The sequence below is a fragment of the Hemitrygon akajei genome, chromosome 1 (assembly GCF_048418815.1).
Source record: "Hemitrygon akajei chromosome 1, sHemAka1.3, whole genome shotgun sequence".
Taxonomy (NCBI): Eukaryota; Metazoa; Chordata; class Chondrichthyes; order Myliobatiformes; family Dasyatidae; genus Hemitrygon; species Hemitrygon akajei.
In genome coordinates, this window is record NC_133124.1 from 5947272 (window position 1) to 5967052 (window position 19781).

General features: G+C 45.0%; 1 protein-coding gene across 2 annotated transcripts in view; it reads left to right on the forward strand.

Annotated features, from left to right (window-relative positions):
* Nucleotides 1–8766: 8766 nt before the first annotated feature.
* Nucleotides 8767–19781, forward strand: part of gem (GTP binding protein overexpressed in skeletal muscle) — a 38146-nt gene continuing 27131 nt past the window's right edge. The window contains exons 1-2 of one of the 2 annotated variants that reach the window (XM_073027308.1): nucleotides 8767–8958; nucleotides 14637–14970. In XM_073027308.1, the coding sequence (XP_072883409.1) occupies nucleotides 14649–14970 (322 nt within the window). In that variant the 5' untranslated portion in view covers nucleotides 8767–8958; nucleotides 14637–14648. The remainder of the gene's footprint in view (nucleotides 8959–14636; nucleotides 14971–19781) is intronic. The other variant, XM_073027215.1, reaches the window with a different exon arrangement.

Below are 19781 nucleotides of genomic sequence, written 5' to 3' on the forward strand. Positions count from 1 at the left end.
AAGGAAGAGAAGGGAGTGCATTTACTATTACAAGAGAGAAGGTGCTCAAAAAGCTGAAAGACCTAAGGGTACATAAGTCACCCGGGCTAGATGAACTACACCCTGGGGTTGTCATGGTCCAGTCCGTAAAATCCGCATTCTGGTTCGCGGTCCGGTCCATGTTCCTTATTCCAGGTTTTCTGGTTTTCCCCAGTTTCTGTTGAGGCAGCTGATTCTCGTTTGGGCTGACTTCATAAATAGCTTCTTGATTCAGCCTCTGGCTGCTGGATTGTTCCTGTCCAAACCCCTTGTCTGTATCCCTTCCCTTCACCTTCCTTCTGGGAGCCTTGCTTCGCCTCACCTCACCTGGAGCTTTGCCTTGTCTCGCCTATAACCCTTGCCTTCATTGCTGTCAAGTTCAACCACCGGAGCAAGATAAGGAACTGTCTGGGTCCACGCCTTCGCTAGGTAGGTCCGGCCGTCTGCCGCTACCTCGTGTTGGGAACCATCTTGTCATATTCTGCATTCTGTGTAATGAGTCCCGGCCCTATGTCCTGTACCCAAGGAGGGGTCCTGGCTCTGTGTTCTGTGTAATGAGTTCTGGCCCTACGTCCTGTACCCAAGGAGGGGCCCCGACTCTGTGTTCCATGTTCATGTCTCTTCCTCGACCAAGGCTCTGCATTCCTGTCTCTGCCTCGACCAAGTCAAGGCTTTGGGGTCTTGTCCAGTCCTAGCCACGTCCTAGCACCTTGTCCTGTCCAAGCCACGGTTTTGTGTTCTCGTCTTGTCCGTGTGCCTTGCCCAGCCTAGTGCTGGGATTCCCTCATCCTTTGCTGGGGTTCCCTTGTCCTGTCCAGGAGTCTCTTGTCTAGTCCTGTTGCCTCTCCTCATCCTGTAGCCATGTCTTGTCCTCGCCTGGTTCCGGGGTCCAAGCCTGAGTCAAAATCCAGGTTCTGGGTCCTTGTCCAGTGTCTGGCTCGGAGTCCTAGCCTAGGCTCCTAGTTCCCAGTTCCACGTCCTGGTTCCACTATCCTAGTCAAGTCCTGGCCCAGGCCTGGAATCCTTGTCTCGTCCTGGGCCTGTATCATGTCCAACGTCCTTTCTTCCCCACTTTCCTTGCTTCCTTCTCACGCCTTGTCCTGTTCCTGGTAGTTCAGTGTCTGTGTCTTGCATTTGGGTCCGCTCCCAATGCCCTGCCTATGACAGGGGTTCTGAAAGAGGTAGCATTAAAGATTGTGGTGGTATTAGAAATGATCTTTCAAAAATCATTGGACTCTGGCATGGTGCCAGAGAACTGGAAAATTGCAAATGTCACTCCACTCTTTAAGAAAGGAGGAAGGCAGCAGAAAGAAAATTATAGATCAGTTAGCCTGACCTCAGTGGTTGGGAAGATGTTAGAACCAATTGTTAAGGATGAGGTGATGGAGTACTTAGTGACACAGGACAAGATAGTACAAAGTCAGCATTGTTTCCTGAAGGGAAAATCTTGCCTGACCAACCAGTTGGTATTCTTTGAGGAGATAAAGGGGATGCAGTGGATGTTGTATATTTGAACTTTAAGAAGGCTTTTGACAAGGTGCCACACATGAGGCTGCTTACCAAGTTAAGAGCCCATGGTATTACAGGAAAGTTACTGGCATGGTTGGAGCATTAGCTGATTGGTAGGAGGCAGTGAGTGGGAATAAAAGGATCCTTTCCTTGTTGGCTGTCAGTGACTAGTGATGCTTCACAGGGGTCAGTGTTGGGACTGCTTCTTTTTATGTTGTACATCAATGATTTAGATGATGGAATAGAGTCCGGCCCTGTGGCTCAGAAGGGTAGGGAAAGGAAGAGGATGGCAGTAGTGATAGGAGACTCTATAGTTAGGGAGTCAGACAGGTGATTCTGTGGACGCAGGAAAGAAGCACAAATGGTAGTTTGCCTCCCAGGTGCCAGGGTCCAGGACGTTTCTGAGGCATCCACGATATCCTGAAGTGGGAAGGAAAATAGCCAAAGCTCGCGGTACATATTGGTACCAACGACATAGGTAGGAAAAGGGAGGAGGTCCTGAAAGCAGACTACAGGGAGTTAGGAAAGAAGTTGAGAAGCAGGACCTCAAAGGTAGTCATCTCGGGATTACTGCCTGTGCCACGTGATAGTGAGTATAGGAATAGAATGAGGTGGAGGATAAGTGCCTGACCGAGGGATTGGTGCAGGGGGCAGGGATTCAGATTTCTGGATCATTGGGACCTCTTCTGGGGCAGGTGTGACCTGTACAAAAAGGACGGGTTGCACATGAATCTGAGGGAGACCAATATCCTGGCAGGAAGGTTTTCAAAGGCTATTGGGGAGAGTTTAAACTAGAATTGCTGGGGGGTGGGAACCAAACTGAAGTGACGGAGGAAAGGGAGGTTGGCTCACAAATAGAGAAAGCTTGGAGACAGTGCGAAAGGAAGGATAGGCAGGTGATAGAGAAGAGACACACTCAGACTGATGGTTTGAATGTGTCTATTTAATATGAGGTGTATAATGAATAAAGTGGATGAGCATTGAGCGTGGACCAGCACTTGGAGCTATGTTGTGGCCATCACAGAGACTCAGATGGTTCAGGGGCAGGAATGGCTACTTCAAGTGCCAGGCTTTAGATGTTTCAGAAAAGACAGGGAGGGAGGCAAAAGAGGTGGGGGTGTGGCACTGTTGATCAGAGAGAGTGTCACGGCTGCAGAAAAGGAGGAAGTCATGGAAGGGTTGTCTATGGAGTCTCTGTGGGTGGAAGTTAGGAATAGGAAGGGGTCAATAACTCTACTGGGTATTTTTTATAGACCACCCAATCGTAACAGGGACATCAAGGAGCAGATAGGGAGATACATTCTAGAAAGGAGTAATAATAACAGGGTTGTTGTGGTGAGGGATTTTAATTTCCCAAATATTGAATAGCATTTCCCTAGAGTGAGGGGTTTAGATGGGGTGGAGTTTGTTAGGTGTGTTCAGGAATGTTTCCTGACACAATATGTAAATAAGCCTACAAGAGGAGAGGCTGTACTTGATCTGGTATTGAGAAATGAACCTGGTCAGATGTCGGGTCTCTTAGTGGGAGAGCATTTTGGAGATAGTGATCACAATTCTATCTCCTTTACCAAAGCATTGGACAGGGATAGGAACAGACAAGTTAGGGAAATGTTTAATTGGAGTAAGGGGAAATATGAGGCTATCAGGCAGGAATTCAGAAGGATAAATTGGAAACAGATGTTCTCAGGGAAACGTATGGAAGAAATGTGGCAAATGTTCAGGGGATATTTGCATGAGGTTCTGCGTAGATATGTTCCAATGAGACAGGGAAAGGATGGTAGGGTACAGGAAACGTGGTATACAAAGGCTGTTGTAAATCAAGTCAAGAAGAAAAGAAGAGCTTACAAAAGCTACAAAACACAAGGTAATGATAGAGATCTAGAAGATTACAAGGCTAGTAGGAAGGAGCTTAAGTGGTTCCGGAGGTTTGGAGGGTTGAGGATGTTGTTCCCTTATTCAAGAAAAGGAGTAGAGATAGCCCAGGAAATTATAGACCAGTGAGTCTTCAGTGGTTGGTAAGTTGATGGAGAAGATCCTGAGAGGCAGGAATTATGAACATTTGGACGGGCATAATATGATTAGGAATAGGAATAGTCAGCATGGCTTTGTCAAGGGCAGGTCGTGCCTTGCAAGCCTGATTGAATGTTTTGAGGATGTGACTAAACACATTGATGATGGAAGAGCTGCAGATGTAGTGTTTATGGATTTCAGCAAGGCATTTGATAAGGTACCCCATGCAAGTCTTATTGAGAAAATACGGAGGCATGGGATCCAAGGGGACATTGCTCTGTGAATCCAGAACTGGCTTGCTCACAGAAGGCAAAGAGTGGTTGTAGATGGGTCACATTCTGCATGGAGGTCGGAGACCAGTGGTGTGATTCAGGGATCTGTTCTGGGACCCCTACTCTTTGTGATTTTTATAAATGACCTGCATGAGGAAGTGGAGGGATAGGTTAGTAAATTTGCTGATGACACATAGGTTGGGGGGGTGTTGTGGATAGTGTGTAGGGCTGTCAGAGGTTACAGCAGGACATTGATAGGATGCAAAACTGGGCTGAGAAGTGGCAGATGGAGTTCAACCCAGATAAGTGTGAGGTGGTTCATTTTGGTAGGTCAAATATGATGGCAGAATATAGTATTAATGGTAAAACTCTTGGCAGTGTGGAGGATAAGAGGGATCTTGGGATCCGAGTCCATAGGGCGCTCAAAGCTGCTGTGCAGGTTGACTCTGTGGTTAAGAAGGCATACAGTGCATTGGCCTTCATCAATCGTGGGATTGAGTTTAAGAGCCAAGAGGTAATGTTGCAGCTATATAGGACCCTGGTCAAACCCCACTTGGAGTACTGTGCTCAGTTCTGGTCGCCTCACTACAGGAAGGACTTGGGAACCATAGAAAAGTTGCAGAGGAGATTTACAAGGATGTTGCCTGGATTGGGGAGCATGCCTTATGAGAATAGGTTGAGCGACCTCGGCCTTTTCTCCTTGGAGCAACGGGGGATGAGAGGTGACCTGATAGAGGTGTATTAGATAATGAGAGGCATTGATTGTGTGGATAGTCAGAGGCTTTTCCCCAGGGCTGAAATGGCTAGCACGAGAGGGCACAGTTTTAAGGTGCTTGGAAGTAGGTACAGAGGAAATGTTAGGGGTAAGTTTTTTACGTAGAGAGTGGTGAGTGCATGGAATGGGCTGCCGGTGAGAGTGGTGGAGGTGGGCACAATAGGGTCTTTTAAGAGACTCCTGGATAGGTACATGCAGCTTAGAAAAATAGAGGGCACAGCATTGTGGGCTGAAAGGCTTGTATTGTGCTGTAGGTTTTCTATGTTTCTAGATGACTTTGTTACCAAGTTTGCAGAAGATATGAAGATTGGTGGAGGGGCAGGTAGTGTGGAGGAAACAGGTAGGCTGCAAAAGGCTTAGACAGAATAGGAAAGTGGGGAAGAGAGTGGCAAGTGAAATACAACGTTAGAAAATGTATGGTCATGCACTTTGGTAGTAGAAATAAATGTGCAGACTATTTTTTAAGTGGGGAAAAATCCACAAATCTGAGATGCAAAGGGACTTGGGAGTCCTATTGCAGAATACCCTCAAGGTTAACTTGCAGGTTGATTTGGTGGTGAGGAAGGGAAATGCCATGTTATCATTCATTTCAAGAGGTCAAGAATACAAGAGCAAGGATGTGATGCTGAGGCTTTATAAGGCACTGGTGAGGCCTCACCTTGAGTATTGTGAACAGTTCTGGGCTCCTTATCTTAGAAAAGATGTGCTGGCATTGGAGACCGTCCAGAGGAGGTTCACAAGGATGATTCCAGGAATGAAAGGGTTATCATATGAAAAATGTTTGATAGCTCTGGGTCTGTACTCGTTGGTATTTAGAAGGATGTGTGGGGGGGGGGGGGCATTTCATTGAAACCTTTCGTATGTTGAAAAGCCTAGACAGCGTAGATGTGGAAAGGATGTTTCCCATGGTGGGGGAGTCTAGGACAAAAGGGCACAGCCTCAGGATAGAGGGGTGTCCATTTAAAACAGAGATGCTGAGAAATTCCTTTAGCCAGAGGGTGGTGAGTTTGTTTATCACTGGCAGTTGTGGAGGCCAGGTCGTTGGGTGTATTTAAGGCAGAGATTGACCATTTGTTGATTGGACACAACATCAAAGGTTAAAGGGAAGTGGAGCTGAGGAGGGAAAAAGGGATTGATGGGCCAAATGGCCTAATTCTGCTCCTATGTCATATGGTTTTATCTAAGTACATATAAATCATCATATTCAACTCTAAGATACATTTTCTTGCCAGCATACTCAATTAATCTATAGAATCAATGAAAGACCAAAAAAAAACTATAAACTAAAAATCTATATATTGAATTGAATTGACTTTATTTCTTAAATCTTAATAATGTAAAAAATCTTTACATTATGTGCTCGTCTAAATGTGCAATTTATAGTAATTTATAATAAATAAAGTACAACAGGACAATCAATATAATATTGAAATACAGTTGTGTCAGCATGAATTAATCAGTCTGATGGCCTGGTGGAAGAAGCTGTCCCCGGAGCCTGTTGGTCCTGGCTTTTATGCTGCGGTACCATTTATGCTACCGAATGGTAGCAGCTGGAACAGTTTGTGGTTGGGGTGACTCGGGTCCCCAATGATCCTTCGGGCCCTTTTTACACACCTGTCACTGTAAATGTCCTGAATAGTGGGAAGTTCACATCTACAGATGCTCTGGGCTGTCCGCAGCACTCTCTGCAGAGTCCCAGATTGAGTGAAGTACAATTTCCATACCAGGTAGTGATGCAGCCAGTCAGGATGCTCTCAATTGTGCCCCTGTAGAAAGTTCTTAGGATGTGGGGGCCCACACCAAACTCCTTCAACCGTCTGAGGTGAAAGAGGCGCTGTTGCCGTCTTCACCACACAGCCGGTGTGTGCAGGCCACGAGATCCTCGGTGATGTGTATGCCGAGGAATTTAAAGCTGTTCACCCTCTCATTCCCAGAACCATTGATGTCAATAGGGGTTAGCTTATCTCCATTCCTCTTGTAGTCCTGTAATTATATATAATTAAACTAGTGCAAAGTGAGCCAAAATAGTGTGGTGGTGTAAATGCGTTCTTTGTCCATTCAGAAATCTGATGGCAGTAGGAAAGAGCTGCTGTTTATAAAGGGTCTCGGTCCTAAATGTCCTCTGTTTATTCATTTCCATAGCTGCTGCCTGACCTGCCGAGTTCCTCCAGCATTTTGTCTGTGTTGCTCTGGATTTCCAGAAACTCCCGGGTTTAAGCTGATCCTAAAACATTGTATGCTGGCTCTTCAGTTCCTGAAACAATCCGCTCAGAATAACTGTTAACGGGATGCCTCGGGGTCCTTTCTCGTGCGTGCTGGCGTTTCTCAGCTTGTTTATTTATAACGTTGAGCTATCCGTTCTGAATAATTGGTTCAGAAGTGAACGTCTCAAGCTCTGTTATCACCGGAGAAACGTTCTGCTTCAGAACTTGTCACTGTCAGCTTTCGCCTGTAAATCTGGGAACTTGGGGAAGATTTGTACTCGATGTGCCGTCTATCTCATTCCGCTGGGCGACCGTTCCGATACCTCGCGGGAGAGGGTGGTGCGGGTTGGTTGCTTTTTTTTTCAGGAGGACGGTAGTTTTAGAATAGAGAAAAGCTTATCGGCCAAGGTGCAACTGGGCGGCGGGGTAGGTACAGAAAGATTCCTCCCGGGACTGAACGAGAACTTGGGACAAGCGGAGATGTGCCCGCAAAGAATTCGCAGCTGAACGGTTTCAGTGGAGAACTGCGGCGTTCTCTGGGTTAAGGTTCTTGAAAATCTACGTTCAATCTGCTCTCCAACCTCTGGCTCTCAGTGGAATTGTCTAAATTTGAGAATAAATTAGGACGTAAGGTATCCATACCCGAGACTTCTTCCCCTGGGCGCAAAGAGGAGATAACTTCACACAACCACATTTGCCCCAACACTGAACCGTTCCCACAACCTCTGGACTCACTTTCAAGGACTCTTCGTGTTCTCGATATTTATTGCTCATTTATTATTATTATTATTATTATTATTATTAATAGTAGTAGTATCTCGTTTTTTCAATGTTTGTATTTACACAGTTCGCTGTCTGAAGGCACAGATTTAAGGTGCTTGGAAGTAGGTACAGAGGGGATGTCAGGGGTAAGTTTTTTACGCAGAGAGTGGTGAGTGCGTGGAATGGGCTGCCGGCGACGGTGGTGGAGGTGGATACGATAGGGTCTTTTAAGAGGCTCCTGGATAGGTACATGGAGCTCAGAAAAATAGAGGGCTATGGGTAACCCGAGGTAATTTCTAAAGTACATGTTCGGCACAGCATTGTGGGCCGAAGGGCCTATATTGCGCTGTAGGTTTTCTATGTTTCTATGGCTTTTGTACATTGGTTGTTTGTCGGTCTTGTTGAGTGCGGTCTTTCATCGAATCTCTCGCGTTTCTTTGTATTTTCTTTGAATACCCACAAGAAAACCAATCTCAGGGTGGTAGATGGTGACATATGTACTTTGATAATAAATTTACTTTGAACTTTTACGAAATGGCTAATGCCAGGGGCCGTAATTTTCAGGTGAAGTAAGGTGCAGGGATGTCAGAGTCAGGTTTTTTTAACACAGTGCTGACTGCGTGGAACTCCCTGCAAGGGATGGTGGTGAACGCAGATACGTGAGGAACATTTAAGAAACATGGACACGGGATGGCAGAAAAATTGAGGTTTATGCAAGAGGGGTTGATCTTAGAGTAGGTTAAAAGAGGTCGGCACAACATTATGGGTCGAAGGGCCTGTACTGTGCTGTAATGGTCTGTATGTTTCGTCGAGGTTAGTTTATGAGCCACTTGCACCGTTATTCAAGATTATTTAATGTCATTTCCTGTACACAACTGTACAGGAGAATGAAATAATTGTTACTCCAGACCCGAGGCAGCACAAAAATCACAATAAGATAAAAAACACAATAAATACGAGATAGCTTATATACAAAGATTGTATGCCCATACAGTGATGTCTGTACATAGGGGGACTGACAGGAAATTATCAGTGGTGATTGGGAGTGTGGAGGGGTGGGTGAGTGGGTGGAGGAGTTGATCAGCCTTACTGCCTCGTACAGTGACAGGAACTTTTAAGTTTCCCGTGTTTAATTTCTGACGTTGGAGTGGAGTAGCAGAGGGGGAGGGGGAGTGCAGAGGAGATTTGTGGTGGAAGCTGTCAGGGGAGTTTTTAGTTTAGTGACATCACGGAAAAGCTCTGTTCTGGTCAGATCTGCTTAATATAAAGCAGAGGAGAGATCAGAGCGAATTAGAACCGGAGCGACAGCAATCCCACTGAGGATTAGACATAAATCAGAAAACCCAGGCAGCCTCGGATCGAAACAAACCAGAACGCCGGAGCGCACGGGAGAAGGTGGCGGGGTAAGGTACTTCAGCAACAAACGGTTCCTCAGTGCGCCGCGGATGTTAGTATAATAGAAAGAACATCGTGGAACTTAAGCAGCGGGAATTGTGAAATCACTTCGCGCCGTAAAAAAAAATTACAAATATCGTTTCCACAAGAGGTGGTGCAGATGCTAGAAATCTAGAGTAACACACACAAAATACTGGAGGAACTCAGCAGGTCAGGAAGCATCTATGGAAATGAATAAACATCAGCAAGAGTTTCAGCGCCAAACATCGACCGTTTATTCCTCTCCATAGATGCTGCCCGACCTGCTGAGTTCCTCCAGCATTTTGTGTGTGTTGTTCTGGATTTCCAGCATCTGTAGAATCTCTTGCGCTTATCGTTTAATAGGTTGTTTTTCAGCGTATAGATTCTATTGTATTTCTATATTTTCCTATAAATGTTCGCAAAAAAATTAATCTTAAGGTAGTATATGGTAGCATACTATATATGTCTGGTTACTAAATCTACCTTAACGGTACTTTGAACCCCGCTCCGCCCCCCACCTCTTCAGTTTCTGTTACAGTCACCTTATGTACAGACATTCCTGTGCCTAGCGTCACTTTATGGACATACAATCAATCTATGTATATAAGCGATCTTATGTATTTATATTTATTGTGTTTTATCATTTTCTTTATTTTATTGCGTTTTTTGTGCATCGAATCCGAAGTAACAATCATTTCATCCTCCTTTACACTTGTGTACTGGAATTGACATTAAACAATATTGAATCTTAATAGACAATGCACAAAAATTGCCGATGTGTTTGTGCCTTTACAATATCATTACTGTAAAGGAATCGGTTGGTTTGCAAAGTGAGGAAAGAGCTTTTTACAGTTCCATCCTCAAATGCTTTATTGGAGGGCGCATTTGCGAAGAGCCTTTCGGACCCCCGAATTGCTTCTCTGAAACATTTCACCAAAGAGTTGAGAAAGTTTGGTAAAACTTGCAGCGGGTGAAGCACGTTATCCTTGGAGTTGTGACGCAGATCGGAAAACAGTTCCATCTGCGTTCTGTTTATTACTGATGAACGAAGCCTCGGTTATCCGAGCTGTTTCTGACTTGTTCGCTCTAATCTACACCGTCAGCTGCGCTATTCTAACACTCACTTTCAGAACTATACAGCTCGCCTTGTTTGTATGTATGTATTTATGTGTTTGTTTATTTATTTATTTATTTATGCATGTGTGTTTATTTATTTATTTATTTATTTGTTTATTTTTATTTATTTACTATTTGCACAACTTGTTTCCTTTTCCTCATTGGTTGTTCGCCGGTTTGTTATAGAACATTAGAGCCCTTTGGCCCACCATGTTGTGCCTACCATTTGACCAGCTGTAAGATCAGTCTAACCCTTACCTCCTACATGACATCCATTTTCCCATGTGCCTATCGAAGCGTTTCTTAAATGTCCCTGATAATTCTGCCTCCGTCACCAGCCCCGGCAGGGCGTTCCACACACCCACCACTCTGTGTGTAAAGAGCTTACCTCGGACATCCCCCTGAACTTTCCTCCAATCACTTTAAACTGATGCTCCCTTGTATCAACCATTTCCAACCTGGGAAAAAGTCTCTGCCTGTCCACCTGATCTGTACCTCTTACCATCTTGTACATCTCTATCAAGTCAATAGACGATAGACAATAGACAGTAGGTGCAGGAGTAGGCCATTCGGCCCTTCTAGCCAGCACCACCATTCACTGTGATCATGGCTGATCATACACAATCAGTACCCCGTTCCTGCCCTCTCCCCATATCCCTTGACCCCGCTATCTATAAGAGCTCTATCTAACTCTCTCTTGAATGCATCCAGAGACTTGGCCTCCACTGCCTTCTGGGGCAGAGCATTCCACATATCCACCACTCTCTGGGTGAAAAAGTTTTTCCGCATCTCTGTTCTAAATGGCCTACCCCTTATTCTTAAACTGTGGCCTCTAGTTCTGGACTCACCCATCAGCAGGAACATGCTTCCTGCCTCCAGCGTGTCTAATCCCTTAATAATCTTATATGTTTCAATCAGATCCCCTCTCATCCTTCTAAATTCCAGTGTATACAAGCCCAGTCGCTCCAATCTTTCAACATATGACAGTCCCACCATTCCAGGAATTAACCTTGTGAACCTATGCTGCACTCTCTCAATAGCAAGAATGTCCTTCCTCAAATTTGGAGACCAAAACTGCACACAATACTCCAGGTGGGGTCTCACCAGGGCCCTGTACAGCTGCAGAAGGACCTCTTTACTCCTATACTCAATTCCTCTTGTTATAAAGGCCAGCATGCCATTAGCTTTCTTCACTGCCTGTTGTACCTGCATGCTTGCTTTCATTGACTGATGTACAAGAACACCTAGATCTCGTTGTACTTCCCCTTTTCCTAACTTGACTCCATTTAGATAGTAATCTGCCTTCCTGTTCTTGCCACCAAAGTGGATAACCTCACATTTATCCACATTAAACTGCATCTGCCATACATTTGCCCACTCACCCAACCTGTCCAAGTCACCCTGCATTCTCATAACATCCACCTGACTTTTCACACTGCCACCCAGCTATGTGTCATCAGCAAATTTGCTAATGTTACTTTTAATCCCTTCATCTAAATCATTAATTTATATTGTAAACAGCTGCGGTCCCAGCACCGAACCTTGCGGTACCCCACTGGTCACAGCCTGCCATTCCAAAAGGGACCCGTTAATCACTACTCTTTGTTTCCTGTCAGCCAGCCAATTTTCAATCCATGTCAGTACTCTGCCCCCAATACCATGTGCCCTAATTTTGCCCACAAATCTCCTACGTGGGACTTTATCAAAAGCTTTCTGGAAGTCCAGGTACACTACATCCACTGGCTCTCCCTTGTCCATTTTCATAGTTACATCCTCAAAAAACTCCAGAAGATTAGTCAAGCATGATTTTCCCTTCATAAATCCATGCTGACTTGGACTGATCCTTCTACTGCTATCCAACTGTGTCGTAATTTCCTCTTTTATAATTGACTCCAGCATCTTTCCCACCACTGACATCAGGCTAACCGGTCTATAATTCCCTGTTTTCTCTCTCCCTCCTTTCTTGAAAAGTGGGACAACATTAGCCACCCTCCAATCAGCAGGAACTGTTCCTGAATCTATAGAACATTGGAAAATGATTACCAATGCATCCATGATTTCTAGAGCCACCTCTTTAAATACCCTGGGATGCAGACCATCAGGTCCCGGGGACTTATCAGCCTTCAGACTCAACAGTCTATCCAAAACCGTTTCTTGCCTAATATAAATTTCCTTCAGTTCATCCTTTACCCTAGTTCCTTTGGCCACTATTATATCTGGGAGATTGTATGTGTCTTCCCTAGTGAAGACAGATCCAAAGTACCTGTTCAACTCATCTGCCATTTCCTTGTTCCCCATAATAAATTCACCCGTTTCTGTCTTCAATGGCCCAATTTTGGTCTTAACTATTTTTTTGCTATTCACATATCTAAAGAAGCTTTTACTATCTTCCTTTATATTCTTGGCTAGTTTACCTTTGTACCTCATTTTTTCTTGGCGTATTGCCTTTTTTGTTATCTTCTGTTGCTCTTTAAAGCTTCCCAGTCCTCCGGTTTCCTGCTCATCTTTGCTATGTTATACTTCTCTTTTATTTTTATACTGCCCTTTACTTCCCTCATCAGCCCTGGCCGCCCCTTACTCCCCTTAGGATCTTTCTTCCTCTTTGGAATGAACCGATCCTGCACCTTCTGCATTATTCCCAGAAATACCTGCCATTTTTGTTCCACTGTCTTCCCTGCTAGGGTATTGTTCCATTGAACTTTGGCCAGCTCCTCCCTCATAGCTCCATAGTTCCCTTTGTTCAACTGTAATACTGACACATCCGATTTTCCCTTCTCCTTCTCAAATTGTAGGTTAAAACATATCATATTATGGTCACTGCCTCCTAATGGTTCCTTTACCTCGAGGTCCCTGATCAAATCTGGTTCATTGCACAACACTAAATCTAGAATTGCCTTCTCCCTGGTAGGCTCCAGTACAAGCTGTTCTAAGAATCCATCTCGGAGGCACTCCACAAACTCCCTTTCTTGGGGTCCAGTACCATTCTGATTCTCCCAGTCTACCTGCATGTTGAAATCCCCCATGACAACTGTATCATTACCTTTGCGACATGTCAATTTTAACTCTTCATTCAACGTACACCCTACATCCAGACTGCTGTTTGGGGGCCTGTAGATAACACCCATTAGGGTCTTTCTACCCTTAGAATCTTTCAGTTCTATCCATACTGACTCTACATCCCCAGATTCTATGTCCCCCCTCGCAAGGGACTGAATATCATTCCTCACAAACAGAGCCACCCCACCCCCTCTGCCAGTCAGTCTGTCCTTTCGATAAGATGTATATCCTTGAATATTCATTTCCCAGGCCCTGTCCGCTTGAAGCCATGTCTCAGTTATTCCCACAACATTGTAGTTGCCAATTTCCAACTGAGCCTCAAGCTCATCTACTTTATTCCTTATACTTCGTGCATTCATATATAATACTTTTAATTTGGTACTCCCCTCTCCTTTCATATCAATTCCTATTTCACTTGGCCATACTGTATGATCTCTTCTTGAGCTTTCTACTCCATTGATTCTGTTGTCCTTTTTAACTTTTCTTATTTTCACTTTCCCTTTAACTCCATCCTTATATTTCCAGTTCATCCCCTCCCCACCACTACTTAGTTTAAACACATCCGTGTTGCAGTGGCAAACCTGTCTGCCAGAATACTGGTCCCCCGCCTATTAAGGTGCAACCCGTCCCTTTTGTACAATTCATCCCTACCCCAAAACAGATCCCAGTGGTCCAAGAATGTAAATCCTTGCTTCCTGCACCAGTTCCTCAGCCACACATTCAGATCCATTATCTCCCTGTTCCTGCCCTCTCCAGCACGAGGAACTGGAAGCAAACCAGAGATAACCACCCTGGAACTCCTGCTTTTCAGCCTTCTTCCGAGTTCTCTGAAGTCCCGCTGCAGAATGTCCTTCCTCTTCTTCCCGATGTCATTTGTGCCGACATGCACTACCACTTCTGGCTGTTCACCTTCACCCTTGAGGATTCCCTGAAATCGGTCCGTGATGTCCTGGATCCTAGCACCAGGGAGGCAACACACCATCCTTAAATCTCGCCTGTTGCCGCAGAAACCCCTTTCCGTACCTCTTACTATGGAGTCCCCTACTACCACGGCTCTTCCTGATGTCTGACTCCTCGGCTCTGCTTCTGCACCAATTTTCGGCTCGGAGACCTGTCCGCCTCTCAGACTGATATTATCTTCTGTCCTGACAGCTTCCAAGAAGGTGAACCTATTTACGAGAGGTACATCCCCTGGGGTCTCCTGTACTTCAAGCATCCTTTCCTTCCTCATCATCACCCCCTTTCTCTCTTCCGGTATCCTCGGTGTAACGACCTCACTGTAGGTCCTCTCCAGAAAACCCTCGTTCTTGGACACTTCTCATCCTCCTTCTCTCCAAAGAGAAAAAAAACCCCTACATATAGCTTTTCGTAAATTCTGTTGTATATCTTTATTTTATTGTAAATGCTTGCAGGAAAATGAATCTCAGGTTTGGGTGTGGTGACATATACATACTTTGATAATAAATTTACTAACACGGGGATTCTATTTGTTTGCAGGGTTGGTAAATCATGACACTAAACCATGCTAGACGGCGCGGTAGCCTGCCCCTGAGGCCTGCGCCCGCTCACCAGCGCTGGAGTATTCCTGCGGACAGCCGGCAGCTGTGGAGAGAGAGCGCATACATGGTCCGCTCCAGATCCTGCCTCAGTCCGACTGAACCTTACGGGGGGAGCTGGTCGTCCGAATCTTCTGACTCCGCCCTCTCCATTGATTCCAGCAACAGTCTGTACAGAGTGGTCCTCATCGGCGAAGCGGGAGTCGGCAAGTCCACATTGACCAGCTTATTTGCTGGCTTCCAGCCTAATCTGGAGAACTGCGACACGCCAGGGGGTAAGGAATTAGTGTTTTAATTCCTCTGATTATAGGAACTTTTCTTGCAAGTTTATTTATTTACTGAGATAAGGTGGGACCCTTCCGGCCTTCCAACTGTGCCGCCCAGTTTTAACCCCAGCCTAATCGCGGGACAACTTCCAGTGACCAAGGAACCTGACCGGTAGCAGGAAAGCCACACAGGAGAATGTATACAGGCAGCGGTGGGAATTGAACCTGTCACTGATACTGTAAAGCATTGTGCTTACCTCTGCATCACTGTGTCGTCCAGCTTGCTTCCCAACTACTGGCAGCCTACATCAGGCCTTTGGTTCGGAATCAGACTCAGGTTTATTATCGGTGTCCTGTGTTGGGAAATGTCTTGTGGCAGCAGCACATCGCAATACACAAAAAAATAAATAGTGGGAAAGAGGAATAGTGAAGTGGTGTTCATGGGTTCATTGTCCATTCGTGAATCTGATGCCAAGAGGAAGAAGCTGTTCCTGAATCATTGGGTGTGTGTCTTCTGGCTCCTGTACCTTCTCCCTGAAGGGAACAATGAGAAGAGGGTAGGTCCTGGGTGATGGGGGTCCTTAATGATGGTTGCCACCTTGAGGCATTAAGTTTTGAAGGTGCCCTCACTACAGGGGAGGCTATTGTCCATGATGGTGCAGGCTGAGTTTACAATTTTCTGCAAATTTTTCTGATCCCATGCAGTGCCCCCTCCATACCAGACAGAATACTCCCAAAGGTACATCTGTAGAAATGTGCTAGAGTCTTTGATGATATACCAGATCTCCTCAAACTCCCAATGAAGTATAGCCACTGGTGTGCAATTGCTGTCTTTGTAATTGCATCTATATGTTGGGCCCAGGATAGATGGTCTGGGATGTTGATACCCAGGTATTTGAAGCTGCTGCCCCATCTCACATTGCCCCCTCCATGAGGACTGGTGTGTGCTCTCCTGACTTCCCCTCCCTGAAGTCCGGTTCTCACTTGCTGCTGGAAAACAAGGTGGATGGAGGTGAGAATACCGAGAGGCTTCATGGATGATAAATTGGATTTATTATTGTTACGTGTGCTGAGGTACAGTGAAAATCTTGCCTTGCATCCTATCCCTACAGATCCATCCATTACAACATTGCACTGAGTTAGAACATTGAACGTCAAATCAAATCAAGTTTAATTGTCATTCAAATCATACCTGGATACAGTCAAATGAGACAGCGTTCCCCAGGGACCAAGGCGCAGAAACTTACACGTGCATTCAAAATAGCGAGAAAGGGGGGAAAAAGGAACATAGTCACACATGAAAGCACTTTTTAGTCCAAGTACAACAGTACAGCACAGAAACAGGCTCATTGGCCCCCAATGATGTGCTGAAGCAATGGCCAACGAATCCCCTCCGTTTACACATGTCCATTTCCTTCACATTCATGTGTCCATCTAAACATCTCTTAAGAGTCTCTAATGATTCTGCCTCTAGCAAAAATACTTCAAAGTAAAATTTATTTTCAGAGTACATACATGTCACCACGTACAACCCTGAGATTCTTTATCTGTGGACATACCTAGTGAATCTATGGAGCTGTGACGGTAACCACGATTAATGGACAACGAACTGTGCAAGTGCAAATATAAATAAATAGCCATAAATAACGAGCATGAAATAACAAAATAGAAGAGTCCTTAAATTGAGACCATCGCTTGTGGCAACACTGGAAGTAGAATGACTGTAGTTATCCCCTTGCCCCCTTCTGTTCAAGAGTCTGATGGTTGAGGGGTAGTAACTGTTCTTGAACCTGGTAGTGCGACCTCTGAGGCAACTGTACCTTCTACCTGATGGCAGCGGTGAGAAGAGAGCCTGGCCTGGGTGGTGAGGATCTTTGACGATGGATGCTGCTTTTCTACAGTAACGTTTCATGTAGATGTGCTCAATGGCTGGAAGGGCTTTACCCGTGATGTACTGGGCCAAATCCACTACCTTTTGCAGGATTTTCCTCTTAAAGGCATTGGTGTAATGCAGCCAGTCAGCACACTTTCCACCACGCATCTATAGGAGTTTGCCAAGGTTTTTGATGACATGCTGAATCTCCGCCGACTCCCGGGGAAGTAGAGGTGCTGTCGTTCTCTCTTCGCAATAATATTTATATGATAGCACCACCCCAGGCAGTGCATTCCAGGCACACAGCACTGTCTGTGGGAGAGAAACTTGCCCTTCACATCTCCTTTAAAATGACCTGCTCTCACCTTAAACACATGCCCTCTGGTATTAGATACTTCAACCCTTATGAAAAGATCCTGTCCGTCCACTATCTGTGCCTCTCATAATCTTGTAAACCTCTATCAGATCTCCCCTCAGTCTCTGCCAGCCCAGAGAAAACAACCCAACTTTGTCCAGCCTCGTGCGATAGAACACACCCTCTAATCTGGAAGCATCCTAGAATGAGAATTAATATTCCTTTCCTTTACCACGTGTATCAGCAAGACAAAGCCTCCACCTGCCAATATATGCAATGATCATTGGTAAGAAATTGAGACAATTCTAAGATTTCTTGCCTGTCTACCGTCTGTCTACTCTAGCTGTGCCTCTCAAAATCTTATAAACCTCGAGCAGATCTCCCCTCAGCCTCTGCTGGAGGGAGGTAGTACAAGGGAAAACAATAACGGTGCAGAATAAAGTGTAACAGCTACAGAGAAAGCGCAGTGCAGGCAGACAGTAACAAGATAGAGCAACACACACAACTTACTGGAGAAACTCAGCCACTCAGGCAACGTCTATGGAGGGAAATAGACAGTCAACATTTCAGGACAAAGCCCCTCATCAGGACTGCTAACATCAGCTGTTCCTTTCCCTCCATTGATGCTGCCCGCCCTGCTGAGTTCCTCCAGCATTTTGTGTGTGTTACTCTGGATTTCAGCATCTGCACCATCTCTTGTGCCTCTACCATAGTGAGGTGGATGGTGAGGTCATGCTTATGGTTAGTGAGCGGCCAACAATATGGCAGATGGAGAAATCATGAGGGGTATAAAAAAAGTAAATGGAAGCAGGCTTTTTCCACTGAGCTTGAAGTTAAGGATTAAGGGTGAAAGGTTAAATGTTTAAGGAGAACCTGAAGGGGAACTTCACTCAGAGGGAGGTGAGAGTGTGGAATGAGCTGCCAGTGGAAGTGGTTGATTGTGGAGTCGTTTTCAACATTTAAAAGAAACGTGGATAGGTACATGGATGGGAGGCTGTGGAGGGATGTGGCTTCGGTACAGGTTGACGGGACTAGACAGACTGTCAGCACGGACTGGATGGGCCAAAAGGCTTGTGTTTCTCTGCTGCAGTGTTCCATGACTCTAAATACAAGCATAACAACTTTAGTAGTAAAACAACAGATATTGAGTAAAAATGTTGAGAGATTGGGAATTGTTGGTCTTGAAGAAGACTGGGTGCATGAATTACTGACAGTTAACGTTCTAGCATGGATTAAACATTGGCTGATGGCAGGGGGCAAAGAGGTGGAACAAAGAGAGCCCTTTCTGGTTGGCTGCCAGTGACTAGTGGTGTTCCACAGGGCTCTGTGTTGGGACCGGTTCTTTTTACGTTAAATGTCAATGATTTGGATGACAGAAGTGTTGCAGATGATATGAAGATAGGTGGAGTGCAGGCAATCTTGAGGAAGTAGAGAGGCTACAGAAGGACTTAGACAGGTTATGAGAACAGGAAAACAATACACTTTGAAAGAAGAAATGAAAGGGTTGACTATTTTCTAAATGGAGAGAAAATAAAATGTGAGACGCAAATGGACTTGGGAGCCCTTGTGCAGGATTCCCTAAAGGTTAATTTGCAGGTTGAGTCTGTGGTGAGGAAGGCAAATGCAATGTTAGCATTCATTTCAAGAGGTCTAGAATATAAAAACAAGGATATAATGTTGAGACTTTATAAAGCACTGGTGAGGCCTCACTTGGAGTGTTGTGAACAGGTTTGGTCCCCTTATCTTAGAAAGGATGTGCTGCCTGTAAGGAGAGAGTTCAAAGGAGGTTCATGAAAATGATTCCAGGATTGAATGGCTTGTCATAAAAAAAGTTTGGCTCTGAGCCTGTATTCAGAAGTATGAGGTGACCTAACTAAAACCTACTCAATGATGAAAGGCCTTGATAGAGCAGAAGTGGAGAGGATGCTTCCTATGATGGGAGAATCTTAAGACCAGAGAACACAGCCTCAGAAGAGAGCAATGTCCTTTCAGAATGGAGATGAGGAGGAATTTTTTTTAGCCAGAGAATAGTGAATCTGTCAAATTCTTTATGTTTATTTAAGGCAGAGGTTGATAGATTCTTGATTGGTCATGGTATGAAAGCATACGGGGAGCAGGCAGGAGATTGGGGCTAAGAGGGAAAATGTATCAGTGTGATGAAATGGCAGAGGAGACGCAATGGGCCAAATGGCCTAATTCTGCTCCCATATCTTATAACAGACAGTTCTAACACACACAAAATGCTGTAGGAACTCAGCAGGTCAGGGTACATTTATGGAGAGGAATAAACAGTTGTTATTTTGTTTACGTAGTTGATATTTACAGACAAAGTGTGAAAACCGTACCTCTGGCATGCCCTCTGTACTCAGTGGAAAAAAAACATACCTCTGACATAACCCCAAACTTTCCTCCAATCACCTTGAAAGTATTCATTCCTTAATGTTGTGCTGTGTTGTACGACGTGGGCTATCATGATCTTTCCTTAACTATGACGGTTTTGGAAAATTTTTCTACAGAAGAGCAGTGTCTTTACAAGATGGGTGACCCCATCCATTATCAATTCTCTTCAGAGATTGTCTGCCTGGCGTCAGT